The sequence below is a fragment of the Mus musculus genome, chromosome 6 (genome assembly GCF_000001635.26).
Source record: "Mus musculus strain C57BL/6J chromosome 6, GRCm38.p6 C57BL/6J".
In the NCBI taxonomy this organism is placed as follows: domain Eukaryota; kingdom Metazoa; phylum Chordata; class Mammalia; order Rodentia; family Muridae; genus Mus; species Mus musculus.
In genome coordinates, this window is record NC_000072.6 from 97238530 (window position 1) to 97255379 (window position 16850).

The 16850-nt window shown below is 42.8% G+C and overlaps 1 protein-coding gene and 1 long non-coding RNA gene across 4 annotated transcripts in view; one reads left to right on the forward strand and one right to left on the reverse strand.

The window, feature by feature from the left end:
* On the reverse strand, nucleotides 1-14688 carry Lmod3 (leiomodin 3 (fetal)). 3 transcript variants are annotated; one of them, XM_006506270.4, is made up of 4 exons: nucleotides 14506-14688; nucleotides 13749-14066; nucleotides 8641-10035; nucleotides 1-342 (listed from the first exon to the last, which is right to left on the reverse strand). In XM_006506270.4, exons 2-4 carry the CDS (start codon nucleotides 14040-14042, stop codon nucleotides 316-318), a joined length of 1716 nt encoding a protein of 571 aa, XP_006506333.1. In that variant the 5' UTR covers nucleotides 14043-14066; nucleotides 14506-14688; the 3' UTR covers nucleotides 1-315. The 3 variants fall into 3 exon arrangements, with proteins under 3 accessions (XP_006506333.1, XP_006506334.1, NP_001074626.1); XM_006506271.4 differs by lacking the exon at nucleotides 14506-14688 and adding an exon at nucleotides 14177-14220; NM_001081157.2 differs by lacking the exon at nucleotides 14506-14688 and having other exon boundaries at nucleotides 3-342; nucleotides 13749-14228.
* Nucleotides 14375-16850, forward strand: part of Gm32191 — a 17549-nt gene continuing 15073 nt past the window's right edge. The window contains exon 1 of the long non-coding RNA XR_869294.2: nucleotides 14375-14581. This is a non-coding gene — a long non-coding RNA (predicted gene, 32191). The remainder of the gene's footprint in view (nucleotides 14582-16850) is intronic.

The window sequence follows — 16850 nt, forward strand, 5'->3', positions numbered from 1 at the left end:
TTAACACTTCCTTCATATTTATTGTCACTCACTAGAAGAAAACAATAGTAAAGGGTTTACCAAACGAGGTTAGCTTCTGCTTCTAGAAGCACAACGCTACAATTTTCAGGCAAGGCAGTCAAACTCTGAGAAGAAGAACGTGTTGTCTGTGAACATGGGTGTTCTGCATCCTTCCCTTTTCTCTTGGGCCTGTGTCTTCTCACAGCCCAAACCATCCTCAGCCTGGCTGGAGCCACGGCCCCAGGTCCGTCGCCTGCACTGTTCGTGAAATGGCCTCCAGCTCTGAGCTTGCTGTTCTAGGTGACTCTGCTCATCTTACTCCAGCTCCTTTGGCAGTTGCACCTGCGTTTTAAGCATTTGAAGAAGAAGAAGAAGAAGAAGAAAAAAATGAATCCTGGAAATGTAAGAGCTGTAAAGCAAAAAATCATAAATCATACATGTCTTGGTGGATGCAGAAGACGTTAGAAATATTGGCTGCATTGCTCTCCAAAATCACCACAGAGGCAAAAGAACCAAAGCCACTGTTACTGGGCATTTACCAATCCAAGGCTTGTGGGGAAATGGACCACAGAAACAAGGGAAGCTCAAAGCCTGGTGCCAAGAGTTTACGCGCTGCTTGGTGGGTGCTAAGTATCGCTTTCCTCCACTGTAAAATGACAGTAAGAGCTTCCAGTCCATAGTGTTAAAAGATCAAGTTATATAAGGGGAGTGAGCGATAAACAGGGACAATTACTTTAAAAAACAAAACCAAAAGGAAAAAAACTAATTCTTTCACTGTGTTTGTCCTACACCAGCCTTTTGAGGAGGAGGAGGAGGAGGAGGAAGAGGAAGAGGAAGATAGGGGAAGAGGAAGAGGAGGAGGAGGAGCTCTGTGCAGACATGACTTCCCTGAGGTCACAAGGCTAGAACTGCTGGATAGACGCTCAGCTGTTAAAAACAGCTCTTGCAGACGACCAGAATTTGCTTCCCAGCACCCACATTAGGCGCTCACAACTCCCTGAAACTCCAGCTCCAGAGGATCTGATGCCCTCTTGTGGCCTCTCCAAGCACCTACACTCACATGCACATAGCCACACACAAGCATCTACATATAATGAAAAATTATATATGTTCTAGGGGCTGAGGGGGAGATAGCTTCGTAAGTAAAGTGCTTGAGTGGCAAATGAATTAGATGTCTCCAGACAACATTAAAAAGCCAGGCGTGATGGCACCTGCTCACGGTTTTAGCATTCGAGAGATCGACACACTGACTCAGGAGGCTCCTTGGCCAGCCTCTGCTTATCAAGCTTATCAGGCCAGTGAGAGGACCTGTTTCACAAACCAAGGTAAATAGCTCCCAAGGAATGATGCTTGAGTTTGACCCCTGACATGAAAACACACACACACACACACACACACACACACACAGCCTATCCTTCTCAAAGCACATTTCTAATATTTCAGTAACATTTAAAAACAGAATATATTTTTCAAAAAGAAAGTAAACTGTATCTAGGTAAACTTCACAAGGACAAAATAACTACAAATGAGTCACATCTGCCCAACTCTAAGATCGACATTCAGCTTCTGTTGCATAGCAACAGCCTCAAGTTCAAGTCCAGCCAGTCCTTAAAGAGGTTTAAGTGGTGCTCTGCCTTAGGAGGTGACTCGAGCATCCATCGTGTGTGCATTTTCAGAAGATGCTGACAGTGCTAAGACGCTTGAAGTTTGTTAACAGCTGAGCATGTTTTTCCTCGTCCCTGCCCATGTGCACCTGTCAGTGTGACGAGCCCTTGTGGGTTCTGCTTGCAGTCAGTTCTTTGTCCATGTCCTCTGGAGAGGAATGTTTCACAGTGCCCTGCCCTCCTGAGGGGACATTCAATATCCTCTTCAGGCCAAGGAAAGTCCCCATGTACCTCTGATCCTCTGCACTTCTGGTGTCAGACTTCAAGAGGAAGGGGGTGGCTGTGTCTGGGTAGGGTTTACCCATGAAAAACACCAATAATTAAGAGCAATGGGATTTTAAAAACTACATGGAATGCTTTAAGTAATTTGTAAACCTGCAAGCAAGAGCTAAAATAGTATGATCTTTGTATGTGTTTAAACATGTATGTGGAGGTTAAATAAATAACATTTTAAAAAGCAAAGTGGGGCTATAGAGATGGATCAGCAGTTAAGAGCATATGTTTTTTGAGGAGAAGACCCAGATTCGGTTCCCAGCACCCATATGGTAGCTCACAGTTATGAGCAACTCCAGTTCCAGGGGTTCTGATGCCCTCTTAGGACCTCTGCAGGTAACAGGTACATGTGTGGTGCACATACAAACAAAACATGCATGCACATAAAATAAAAATAAAGAAATCTAAAAAAAAATTTTTTAAAGCAAAATGTAGCTTTGGCCCATTATAGGAACCAGACCCATAATACCATGTTCCAAATAAGCTGGGAGCTCAGAGCAAGGGATAAAGGGACAAGACACTGAATCTTCATTACCTGCCTGGAAAAGAATGATAAAGGAGAGATCTTGCACCAACTTATTTTCTAAAGTTTAACCCTTTAATTTATCCACAGCAGTAAACATTCTGTGAAAAGCCTGAGCCTTTTAAATAAAGTTGCAAGGAGAGAGGAAGACATGTTTAGTCATTAGAGCGACCATTTCTCAGCAGAGCAAGCAGAAACCAAGGAAAAGATGACTGGCTTTGATGTTGCAAAAACTCAAACTTGAGCTGGGTGTAGTGGCACATACCTGTACCCTCAGGACTTCAGAGGTGGAGAGAGGAGAAACAGGAGTTCAAGACTAGCCTTGCTACTTAAAACAGTAACAACAGCAACAACAAATTTTAATTAAAGGTTAAAATATCAAGATCACAAACAGGAGAAAATCAATTCCTGTTATTAGTAGGGGTTCCTTTCTGCTTAACTCATTAGGTTAGTATTTTTAAAGTGTATTTGGGATGTATGAGCACATGCAGCCTTATATAGAGTGCACACACAGAGAGAGAGAGAGAGAGAGAGAGAGAGAGAGAGAGAGAGGAAGATATGGCAGGATTGTAAAATGTACTTTAGTGGTGGTTATTTAAGTTGTTATCTTGAATCGGGCGTGGTGGTGCACGCCTTTAATCCCAGCACTTGGGAGGCAGAGGCAGGCAGATTTCTGAGTTTGAGGCCAGCCTGGTCTACAAAGTGAGTTCTAGGACAGCCAGGTCTATACAGAGAAACCCTGTCTCAAAAAAACGATTAAAAAAAAAAAGATGTTATCTTGAATCTGACTGTGGACCAACACCTCAGTGAGTATCCAGAATAGAGAGAAAAAGACACCCATTAAGGAACTTGAGAGATATAAACGGTCCAAAAGGACCTTAACCCTGAAGCAGATTGTGATAGATGGTATAAAAGAAGTTCCAGATGAAGGTGGTTCCAGATAAAGATATAGGATGGACACTATTGCTGGCTTGATTTTGTGTCTAGGAAGTAGTAGACTTGGAAGTAAACTTGGGACTTGTATCAATTCTAATGGATAGAAGAAGAGATCATTTGAGGCTATAGTGTCCCAAGAATGCCATAAAGTTGTTTTCATCAAACTATAGTGCCTCAAATAAGCACCATCAATATCACTAGAAATTGGGCAGAGGGGGAATTCCCCATCTAAGACCATCTGAACCGAAATTCTAGGAAAGAGCCCAGAAATATATATGAGATTCTGGTAATAGATTTTAGAAAAATTGTATGTAAAAAAACAAAAACAAAACAAAACCTTCCGTATTGATGTTAGGGGAAGGCGTCAGCACTTGTCTATTCTTCTGGTTCTATTTATTTTTCAAGTAGGTAAAAAGTTACTGGAGATAAGTCCAGGACTTTTAAAGAAGAATGTGTGAGAAGGTGGGCTCACCAAAGGCCACCGAGATGGGGAACAACATGGCACAGCCTACACAGAGGAGCCTGGCCTGAGAACAGGCTGAGGAAGACACTTGTAGTACCCTGAAGTATCCGAAGGTAACTGGCCTTGATTAAGTTCTATTATCTTAAAGTTGCTGGTGTGCTACGGTGGCTCTGGTGAGCTGGGGTTGCACGTGATGCTCTCAAACTCAAGTCTTTCTGGAGGGAAAGCTTGGTGATTGATGCTATTCCAATTCTGACTTGGCTGGGAGCAGTCTACCCATGCAGGTCAGCCCAGCATGGAGTAGAGTGCATGCTATCTATAGTACCCTTGATGGCTCGAGCGCCACATGTATGGACTCTTATCTCAGTGAAAAGTACAAAGGTTTCTCTGTTATGGTAGATGGTAAGTGAGTCATAAACATTTCTAAGGTAGATTAAAGAAAATGGAGCTAGAGAGATGGCTCAGTAGTTAAGAGCACTGACTGCTCTTCCAGAGGTCCTGAGTTCAAGTCCCAGCAACCACATGGTGGCTCACAACCATCTGTAATGGGATCTGATGCCCTCTTCTGGTGTGTCTGAAGACAGCAACAGTGTACTCATATACATAAATAAGTAAATCTTAAAAAAAAAAAAAAAAAGAGCCGGGTAGTAGTGGCACATGCCTTTAATCCCAGCACTTGGGAGGCAGAGGCAGGTGGATTTCTGAGTTTGATGCCAGCCTGGGCTACAGAGTGAGTTCCAGGACAGCCAGGGCTACACAGAGAAACCCTGTTTCAAAAAACCAAAAAACCAAAAAAAAAAAAAAAAAAAAAAAAGAAAGAAAGAAAGAAAAAAAAAAAAGAAAATGTGCATTTGTGGGGGAGGGGGAAAACTTGCTATGTGTTGGTGTCAGAGTTATTGACAGCTATTAACTCAACTCATAGGGTTTTATCTAAGGAATGCACTTTCTTGGAGAAGACATTAAAAAACAAGAGCAATTCTTAAAGAATTCTTCAGGAAACAATAAATGTGAATGAAGCAAGATGATTGGAGGTCAGTCAGCATAAGAAAAACTGGAGGGGCCACAGCCCACAGAGAGGCCACAATGCAGAAGGAACTGGCGGAGAACATTTGCCTAGCATGTGCAAAGCTCTGAGATCAATTCCCAGTACAACACAACACACACAATGCACACACACCCCACTTATGACATGTACATGCAAGTTTTACATGGCTGGGTTTATTCTTTCAGTGGTGCCAAATATTTGCATGTTTTCTGGGATATTTAGAACTTATAAAATAATACCTTGTCCAATTAAAGTAGGCCTGAAGTCTGGTTTGTAGCTACCTGTTTTCAGCATGTGACCTGGAGAGGGTATCTCTCTCAAACTGAATTGAATTGGCTGTTTCTTGTAGTATGTAGCATTTGAGCAAAGTGTACAGATTTTCCTTTTATTTATTTATTTATTTATTTATTTATTTATTTTTTGCTGTTCATTCCCATCTGGGATCCCAGACCAGGAGCATGTGGTACTGAGAGAATAAGCATTAAAGTAAACAAAAATTAAAAATTCAAACTGATTATGGGGATATTCTTAATAATACATAAAAATAATATTTCTAAGTCTAAGAGAGAAATACGTGTGCTTTAGAGATTTCCCAGGTCCAATGATTGGCAGGTGTGTTTTGAACAGTTGAGATTCTAATTTTATGGGTTGCCGTTGTTAAGCTTCGGTTGCTGTGAAAAATATCATGACCCAAAGCTGCTTGGGGAAGACAGAGTTTGTTTCACTTTACAACTTATGACTGCATCACTGAGAGAAGCCAGGGCAGGAGCTAGGGTGGAAGCCTTGGAGGAGTGCTAGGTCACTGACTTGCTCCCCACAGCTTCTTCAGTACAACCCAGAACCACCTGCTGAGGGATGGCACCACCCACAGTGGGCTCGGTCCTCCCACACCATCTAATCATCAATCAAGAAAATGGCACGAAGGCTTGCCCACAGGCCAGTCTCGTCGGGGCATTTTCTCAATCATTTTTGGTTCCCTCTTCTCAAATGACTCTAGTTTGCATCAAGTTGACAAAAAAACAAAAATCCAGGCAGGACAGGGCTTGCACGCGCACACACACACACACACACACACACACACAGTGTGTTTAACTCATTGTTGCACTTACAGTTCAAATCCACAATGCCTCCCCTTTCTCCTCTATAAAGAGAACCTGGTTAGGTCTCATTTGACTGACCAAAGACATCCCTTTGTGCTGGCTGTCATGACAGCGCCATTTCTAGTGTTGGTGGCAGTTCATTGATTCTGAGATGTAACTTCATGATGCTTCAGTTCCTCTGGTGTGAGGAAGCACCTTACAGCTGAAGGTGTTTACAGCAGCTGGCCACAGGTAAGCACACACTACCATCAGCATTACCGCCAGGGAGCCAGCTGCCATGGGCAGCTGCATTGCATTTTAAATAATGACAGCAAATGGGAGGCAGGCGATGGGCAAAGGTAAGAAGTCTGTGCTGGTTTTGAGCATCTGTCAATCTAGTATTATTTCAAAAGACAAGCTAAAACAAATTTGAAACACTTTGAAAAGATTGCTTTATGGTCTGGCTTTAAAGCAAGACATTTCTCCTATGGGACGAAGACATGGAGAGGTGGGAGCAACTGGACGTCAGTGAAGCTTGTCCAGCAGTTGAGTGATGTGTTTTCACGTTGTCCTCACAGAGCACTTTATAGGGCTGAACAGAAGTCATGGGGCATAGCCGAGAGAGATGCATGCAAAAGACAGACACTGCAGCCTACGCCAGGCAACCGAAGGCAAGAGGAGCTGTTGGCAACCAGAAGTGGAAAGCCATTTCAAAGCTCATGTCAATAAGCAAGGCTCCCATTCTAAAAGGATTTTCCCTTTTAGCTTATTGTTGTTGCTGTTATTGCTATTTAATAATAGTAGTAACAGTAGCAGCAGCAGCAGCAGTAGTAGTATTTTAAAGAATGGCACCAGAGGGCTGGCTCAGAGAGAAAAGTGCTGACTATGCAAGTATGAGGCCCCTGAGTTCAGATCCCCAGGGCCCACATAAAATGCTGGCTATGGTAGAGAATTGCCTGTAGCCTCAGAGGTCACTCCTTCCAGAGTCAGGAGATTTGCTCAGATGGTCACTTGAGCTCCTCCCCCTTTAACATGGATTTTTAAAACTCTTGTAGCTTTCAGTATATTACTTTCTGACTATATAGCACCAAGCCAGCTTGACCATTGTCCACCCATGACTACAAAGTGACAGTTTTTATAGACAGCACTCTCACCTACCCCAGCAGAGGTCTGGTTTCTGTCCTGTCCAAAGGCAGGCAGAGGACCTCTGCCTGGCCTCACGTGACTTCTAGCATTCTACAGTGACACCTGCCTTAGGACCGATCAAGCTCTCAAAATAACAGATGAAAAACATCTCTGATGCAGGTAACGGGACAATGACAATACATTTATAGGAGATGAGAATTCAAGACATTCCTACACACATATGTGAATAACAGCAACTACCTTAAGATTATAGCTCAGTAAAGCTGGAAAAAAAATCACAGACTTACATGGGTATTTGTTTTCCATATCCTGAAAACATGGGAATCTTTATGATGAAATAATATATTGACTGTGTCCTCAACACAATCTTAGCTCAATTGTATATATTTATATATTTGTATAATTATATATTTTATACATTTAATAGAATATATCATATTATGCAATGCATATCATATTAGATAGCATAATATATATTTAATGCAGTCAGGTATCAATCAACATGGCCTATGGACACCGATCCTTGAGCCTTTATAACTATCACTGTGATAATGACCGCACAAAATCATTTCTGCAACCTAAGCTCAGGTAATAAAGCCAGCTCCCTAGTCAGCTTTATCACAGACTGTTATAGAGACACTATGAATATTAAAACTGAAATAACAGTCAGATATTTTAAACTCCATTGGCTCAGGAAGATAGTAACCTGAGGCTTGCCATTTGACTGGCTGCCTAAAAAGCAAACAGACATGCATTTGCAGTTGGCTGAGCTTCATCTGATGATGAAGAGCGGAGTCCCTGGAGCCTTTATTCCAGATACTTACAAGGGTGCTCAATTTTTTTTTCTTATTTGCTCCTTCAAGGAGGCTCTGAGGGTCTCTAATTCTCAGCTCTATGCGCCCAGAACGGTCTGGTTTTACATATGCACTCCAAGGATTCAAAATAGCATGCTAAGTAAAAGTTTGACACCTCAAAAACGAGTTTTAACATTAGTGCCTACCACTTCCTAGTGGCGTCTGCTAGACATGCTATTAACTTCCCAAAGCATCCGTGTCTCCTTCACAAAATGGGAAGAATAACCGTGCCAACCTTCTGGAATTCCGATGATCATAAGAGTCGGCGTATACATGTACAACCTCAATAGACCTTAGCTGCAAGTATTGCTGTCCCAGGGTGTATATGGGTCTGTCCTTAAGAGTAACTAGAGATTTAACTGTATTGGTCTTTCACCTCTGCGTACCAACAATCAAGACCTCCCGGTGTTAAACTAATGGGGCTGGCACAGAGGATATAGCTCATTTGGTAGTGCCCTTGCCTAGCGCGCACAAAGCCCTGACATCAATCCCCACATAAACCAGGTATGGTGGGATACACCACCCTCAATACCTAGTAGATTCGAGGTCAGCCTGAAACACATGGGGGCCTGTCTCAAAACTAAAATATAACATAGACAAGAGAGAGTGGGAAGGGGCACAGGGAAGCGTTCGTCTTTTCTCCCTCCTGTTACTTACAGGTTTAAGGTAGGCGACATTGCTGTGTCGGATGTCATTCAAGAGCTGGTCTCTGGGAGTGATTTCCACCAGCGGGGGCGGCCTATTTCTCGGCACTGGCTTGAGCGTTTTGATTACATCTTTGAGGTTGGTTTTCTCCTGTGCCTCTCTGGCTTCCGGCATTCGAGATTTGCGCTGAATTCTCTTCAGCTTCACCACCCTGAAGGAGTCAGGGTCCGTCTTGCACTGTGGAGGCTGGGGCGGATTTTTGATCATTTCCTTTCTTGAACCAAAGGGGACTTCCTGAGCATCGAGGGGCCGCCCAGATGCAGGCTGGAAGAACTCCTGCATTCTGGGGTCGGGCATGGGTCCTCCCAACCTCTCCCACATCCCAGGGGGCAGCCCCAACCCATTCTCCAACATAGCTATCAGCTTTCTCTGCTCTTTAAGTTGCTGCTGCTGCTGTTCCTCCTGTCGTTTCTGCCTCCGTTTATCCTGGTTCCTGGTAAGCAGATTCGTTACCACCATTCTGGGACCCGGAAGCTCGAAATGGTAGCCCATCTTCAACAGAGTGGTGTTGGCCTTCAGAAGCCTGGATATTTCCATCTCGGCGTGGTGACCTAGCATATGTCTCTGGTTGTGAAACCGAAGTTCAGTTAGCGTTTCATTGAACTGGAGGCACCTCATGATGGCCACGATGCCCTTCCCAGTGATGAAGTTGGACTCAATATTGAGGGTGGTGACGCTCCTGTTTTCCCGCAGCATGTTGGCCAGGGCAAACGCTACGCTCTCATCAGCACCGACGTTGGCTAAACTGAAGGTTTTGATGTGTTTGTTTTTCTTCATGGCATTGACGAAGTCCAGCAACATTTCTTTAGGGATATTTTCAATGTTGTTCAGGTTGAGTTCCTTCATGTCGGGGTCGTTCTGTCTCACTCGTCTCAAGCTCCCGTCCAGGTCTGTCTGGTTCCCTGAGGGCCTCGCACTTACCTTCAGAAAACTGGTATCTAGAGCTAACTTCTTAGGGTCTAATTTGGCTATTTTCTTCTCACCTTTTTCTTTGGTCTCTGATGTGTCTTTTTGCTCGTGCGCTGTTTTAGTAGCCAGTTGCTGGTAGGTGCCCGGATTGTTGTGGATTTGTTCTTTTGCGTCATTTTTTTCTCTGTTGGCTTGTTCACCATCTTCATCCTCTTCCCCTTCATCATCCTCTTCATCTTCTTCCTCCTCCTCTTCATCTTCGTCATCTTCCTCCTCCTCCTCTTCATCTTCATCATCATCTTCTGCTTCTTGTACATTGTTGCTCCCATTTGATTCTCTTTTTTTTGCAAGGATTTCACTATTGAGCTTTTCTTTTAAAAACTGGGGCATGTTTTTAATGCCCTTGTCTCCTACTTCACGCTGGTTTTGAGTGTTTTTCTAAAAGAAAGGTTTACACCAATTAGAATCCATAGCAGCAAGGAAATACAAAATATAACAATGTCTACTGGGGTTTAAAGTATTTTTTAGGGGGCTGGAGAGATGGCTCAGCAGTTAAGAAATGTTTGCTGCCTTTTCAGAGGACCTGATTTTGTTTCCCCACACCCTCTTCTAGCTGCTTACAGCTTCTCTTAACTCCAGCTCCAGGGACCTGACACCCTCTTCCGGCCTCCTTAGGTACTGTACTCAAATAAACTAAGGCTAATCTCACAAAGGAATGCACATGCATGCGTGCATGCACACACAATTAAACATAAAAAAGTCTTTCAAAGGCTGGCGAGATGGCTCAGTGGTTAAGAGCGCCAACTGCTCTTCTGAAGGTCCCGAGTTCAAATCCCAGCAACCACATGGTGGCTCACAACCATCCGTAACGAAATCTGATGCCCTCTTCTGGAGTATCTGAGAACAGCTACAGTGTACTTACATATAATAAATAAATAAATCTAAAAAAAAATAGTCTTTCAAAATATTTTTAGGGCTGGGGAAATGGTTCTGTGGGTAAAGTACTGGCTGTACCAGCCTAAGAATCTGAGGACCCCAGTTCAAACTTTCAGCACCCACATAAAGTAAGATGAAAGACAGGAGATGGAGACAGAAGAATCTCTGAAGGCTCCGGGCCAGCTAAGCCTGCCAGCCAGTGGTGATTAAGAGACTAAGAGACCCTGACTCAAACAGGTGAATGCTGTGACTGACACCTAAGGTGGTCTTCCCTCTCCCTCTCCCTCTCCTTCTCCCTCCCTCTCTGACACACATGCACACACACACACACACACACACACATACACACACACACACACATTCATACACAGAAACACACATACATAAAAAAACCACACATACACAAAAGATTTTGTAAAAACTTAAAGCCAGGCATGGTGGCACCTGCCTTTAACTTCACCTTTCCGGAGGCAGAGGCAGGCAAGTCTCTGGGTTCTGGGCCAGCATATGGTCTAAATAATGTGTCTCTACTACCCAGAGCTACATAGAGAGACCCTGTCTCAAAACCAAACCAAACCAAACAAAAACTTTAATGAAAACCATTTTAAGTGAACTAACTCAATCTAATAAACCGTATGTGTAATGTTATTCCATATATGTACACGTACAAATTTATATATGTACAGGAAAACACTTCTATAATTATTATCAAAGCCTTGTTTTTGTTTTTCTGAGTCAGGAAGGTAACCCCTGGAGGAACTGAACGTCTGCCGCGTGCCTGCTACCTGCATTGTGCAGCCTTTGGTTTTACATTTGCCTTGTGTTGCTGCTACAGAGGATCCCACGGTGAGCAAAACCAACCAAGTTAGGAGGAACTTTTGCAGACACACGCTTGGGGTTGTGCCCGTACATACATATATATGTGTATGCACATTTCTATCCTACACCCCGCCTGCCCATATGAGACATTTTACCCTGTTTCTAGACACCCTAATAGCTGCTATACATGATGCAAACAGGGACTGTTTTATTTTAAAAAAGAAAAAAGTGTCTGTATATATCCAGTCCACATGGCAAATAAATAAATAAACAAATAAACCTTTTTTAGTGTTTTCAGTTCACAATTCGTTGAATTCAAGGATGGAGTCCCTGAGGATACACAAGACCAAGTACATTCAAATAAAAGTTAGTTAATTTTGTTTTCAGATGCTATTTTATTTATTTATTTACTTATTTATTTATTTATTTTTCCAAGAGCTGAGGACCGAACCCAGGGCCTTGTGCTTGCTAGGCAAGCAGCGCTCTACCACTGAGCTAAATCCCCAACCCACAGATTCGATATTTTAAAAGATGATTGTTAAAACATATTTGGAACTGATACAGATTTTTAGATCCCTGTAGCAAAGCCTTTGTTCCATGTGTATTTGAAAGGGAGTGTTTCTACTCCACAGAGCTCTGTTAGAAAATAGCTTCCTGCCGAGCTCTGGTGGGACACGCCTTTCATTCCAGCCCTGGGAGGCAGAGGCAGGTGGATCTCTGTGAATTTGAGGCCAGACTTGTCTACAGAGTGAGTTCCAAGACAGCCAGGGCTACAGAGAGAAACCCTTATCTCAAAAAGAAAATATTCCTTCTACCCTTCCTAAAGTATCCACTGCTCTCGGAGACACGCATGATGTTGCATTTCCTGAGGCTCTGAGACTGTGACATGGTGCAGGGGAAGGAGACTACTCTGATAACCTGGAGTGTGTTTTTAAAACCTTGGTTTGAATCCTAGCTCTGGGGAAACCACCTTCATTACTCACTAGTCTCTGAAGCAAAGCGCATTGAGGAAAGAGCCAGCCTTGAAATGGAACAGGATTAGGGTGAGATTTACAACTCTGCAGTGTCTGGGAAGGGAAAAGGCAGGCTTCAGATCAGAGTCCACTAGCTTCTCCTGAATCCTTCTCCACTTTGTGTGCGTCTGTGCATCTTGCGGCTGTAATTCCCAAAGCTGGTGGAGAAGTCTGACATGCAGTGTTCTGAGCAAGAACTCAACGCTGGTGATACATGACAGTTGACAACATTGTCCTTAAACTACCTCCTAAAACACCCCATGTCTCATCTGCTCCAGCAGGGGGAGCCAATTATCAAGCTGTTTAATGCACACGAGGAAACAAAAGCATTGGTTTTTGTCTGTAGTCCTCCTAAAACTGGTCTTTGTATGGAATTGTCTTCGAACTCACAGAAGTGCAATTGTAAGAGGTCTGCAAAGGACACGATAAGCTCTGGTCTGATCAAGCCTGAAATTTATTTCCTGGACTTCAGTTTCTGCTTAATGCTCACTACTGTCTTCTATCACACCAATGTGACAACATGCACCTGTGTCTAGCAGGTGGCCCCAAAGAAACCATACATAAGAAATCTGTCTTCTTTCTTCTCAATCATTTTTAAGTGCAACATTAAAATTTGTCCTTTAGAACCATCAAGACGGCTTATCAGGTAAAGGTACCTGCCACCTCGCTTGACCTACACACACACTCACACACTTACACACACACACACACACACACACACACACCTAATAATAAAAAAATGTAATTAAATTTTAACTGTGCTTTATACAAAACTCATGCCAGCTCTAGTTTTTAGATAAGTATCTCAAGAGAGGACTCTCTTGAAGATTCCTTCTTAGACATCAATTTTCAGGTGTCATCACTGATGCCCAATGCACATACAGTGTGCCCACGTTTTCAGTCTTGGGTTTGGCTTAGTGTATGGCCAGATTTCTTCAGAAGTGGGGAATCTTTGACATTATATGTAAAATATCGTATGTGCATAAGTAGTCTGGAGAAATGTGGAGTAGAATTTGGACAAGCTTCTCAAAAGGAGAAGCCAAAAAAAAAAAAAAAAAGACAGAAGAGCTGTTTCTGTGTTAAACCATTACATGTCATTCATGGCTACAGACCACCAACTCCACACAGAGACCCTGGTGCCAATGTTGAAAGAGAAACACTGACAAGAGGTTATCACCTTCTCCCCACTACCTTGCAATTATACTATTTTTTCAGAAAGTTACAGCCTGGGCTAGAACTTAATATTATAATTTAATTTAGGTGTGCCAAAATCCAAAACAGAATCACACATTTCATTCAGTCTTGAGAAATCACAATTGCAAAACACTACCCTGCCAGCCCAGTCCCGGCAGCCATTTGTGTCCCACACAGATCCCTGGTTACCTCAGACTGCACAAAACTGACAGGAACTCGTTCATCTTCCAGCATGCGTCTAGACGCCTTTTGCAAATACATGTAATCAACGAGAGACTTATGGTTGAAGTTTCCTGTGGGTGCCTTGTCTGTTTGATCCTTTTGGATCATCCCCACAGGAAGGTGGGGGTCAGGGGCCATGACTTCCATCTCTGACTGCAGTTCCTTCAGCTCTTCAGGGGATAAGTTGGCTAGGAGTTCGTCTTCATCGAGCTCCTCACTAAGGGTGTCTTCTTGCTCCGAATTCCTGCTGTGCCCCGACATAGTTTACTTTTTTTCTATCTGTTTCTAGATCACCAGAAAAGAAGAAATAATCCAATATGATATATTTTAAAGAAGGAATCAGTATGCAAACACCTCAGTGTCTTCTAATTAACAAATATCTTAGGCCAACCCACCCTTGAGAGATTTTCTCACTCAATGGTGTTGGTTGAGCTGCTGGGAGTGACTATAGCTCAGCTCATGTGGGATCTATATTAAGCAAGGTTTTCTGGGCAGAGTCAAGTTGTGGAACTACTACATGAGTCCCTTTTTGGCAACTTGAGTCATCTGGACAAATCCATCTGACATTTCAGTACAGCTGCTGGGCTAGACAGCGAGTAGCCGGGCTATGGAATCTCTGCAGGAATAAACGCATTCTTTTCTAAAGCCCTCCCACCCCAGGGAGCCCACACCCCATGCTCTAGATCTCCCGGGGAGCCTGCTGCTGCTTATCTAAACAACTCACAAAACATCAGAATGAAAATCCAGCCAGCAAATGCAGTTTCTCCTGGAATAGAAGCGTCGTCCCCTGAAGGTGGCCGGTGAGCTGGGCTTTGCCTGATCTTTCCAGCAGGCTCTGGAAGCCGTGCCTCTGAAGGGAACAGCTCAGGTCTTGCTATGGTATTCACCCCTGTGTAAGTGAACCGGTGCAAGCTGCTCTTATCTGCACCTAGATCCTGTGACCTGACAGATGGGGATAACAAGGCCCTGAATTTCCATGTAAGGGAGAGGGGCCATGTAAGGGGTTTAAAACCATTTATGTCTTTAGTAAGTGTTTATCAAACCTAGCTAAATTAAGATGGCTCTGAAGAGAATGTTTGTAATCATACTGTTGAAATACTGGGAGAAAAGGGACATGAAAAGAGTTTCTTTGTAAACTGTGGGGGAGGGACACTAATTTTTTTCAAATTGCTAACATACATTTATGTTGATCCAACAACCCTACCTTTTGAGGTATATACCTCAGATACACTCCCACCAAGGTGAAAGCACAATTGTATACATTAGCTGGCTACACAAAACTCTAAAACAGTGTGCATGACAGGATAGTCTTGAGACAGTAAGTTAAACAAATGTACATAAATAAAAATAAGAGCCAGGCCAGGTTCTGGATGCCTTTAGTCTCTTTGTACTTGTACTCAGGAGGCAGAGGCAGGCAGATCTCTGTGAGTTCAAGCTCAGCCTGGTTTACATAGCAAGTTCCAGGACAAAAAGGGCTACATAGAGAGACCCTGTCTCCAACACAACCCAAATAGATAAATATAAAAATATCAGTGAGATAGATTATTGAATAATAAATAAGAAACCAAACATTTCACGTGATTTTAGGGAGGGGTATAGGTGTCTAGAGGGCTGGGCTGGAGAAAGGCTTCACCATTATATATTTATATATTTCATATATATTATATTTTTATATTTTTTTCCAGAGACAAGAGTCCTTCTGTGTAGTCCTGGCTGTCCTGGAACTCACTCTGTAGACCAGGCTGGACTTGAACCCAGAGATCTGCCTGCTTCTGCCTCCCAAGTGCTGGAATTAAAGGCGTGTGTCACCATAGGCTAACTATTGTCAAATTCTGAGTTTTGCAACTCTTTACTCAGAAATTTAGATATTTTTGTACAAACAGGAACATAAGATACAGAACAAGAGAGAGTGTGAATTTTTCACCTTATTTCCCTGTTGAGAGCAATTGCAATGAATGCTTTGGCTTGTCTCAGTCATTTCTTTAGAAATAGGAACTCTGGATCAACATGCCATCTTTATAGCCTTTGGCAATTTGACCTTGGAAGTCAACTCTGCCCTTGGCTTCGCCCCTAGCCCTGTGCTCTTTGGTTTATTGTTTGTTTTTGACATAGTTTTGTTAGGTAGCTTTGGAACACACGTCGTGGCATGGCTGGTCTTGATCTTGTAGCTATCCTCATGCCTCTGACAGCCATGTGTCATGACTACAGGCAAGCACCACCCATATCCAGTCTGCTCTCTGTTTTCTCCTTGATCAAATCAGATTACTTTTGAGGTAATTACATATTCTAGAAAAACATAACTTTTAAGATCTCTCTGTAAAGAGCTATAATTTATAAAGTGCATAGTTCATATAACCAATCCTTAATTGTTACATATCTAAACTGTTTTCATTTCTCAGAAGTACAAACAGGCTTCAATGAACATCTTACTAGCTACATGGTTGTATGCACCCAAGTTTATTTGCTTAGGTTAAGTTGGATAAATTCTAAGAAGTCAAATTACAGGGTCAAAGAATATGAAAAATTAAATGTATTTCATGTGAAGACCTAAGTGGTTCTCTTAGTGTTATTCCATGGTTAATTATATACATATACACATATATACATATATATATACATACATACATATACACATATGCAGGTATGTTGTAGTTGTTTGAATATGCTTGGCCTGTGGGAATGGCACTATGGCACTATTTGGCATGGCCTTGTTGGAGGAAGTGTGTCACTGTGTAGGTGGGCTTTGAGGTTGCCTAGTGTTCAAACTCTACCCAGTGCAGAAGACAGCCTCCTTCTGGCTGCCTTCAGATCAAGATGTAGAACTCTTGGCTCCTCCAACATCAAGTGTGCCTGCACACTGCTATGCTTCCCACTATGGTGACGAACCTCTGAAACTCTAAGCCAGTCCTAATTAAATTTTGTCCTTTATAAGAGTTGCCTTGGTCATCGTGTCTCTTCACAGCAATAAAGCCCTAAGACATATATGTGTACACACACACACACATCTTTCTATGCTCCAGAATTCTTCATCCAGAGTCAACAAATCAATAGATAAAAACCTTTAGAAAA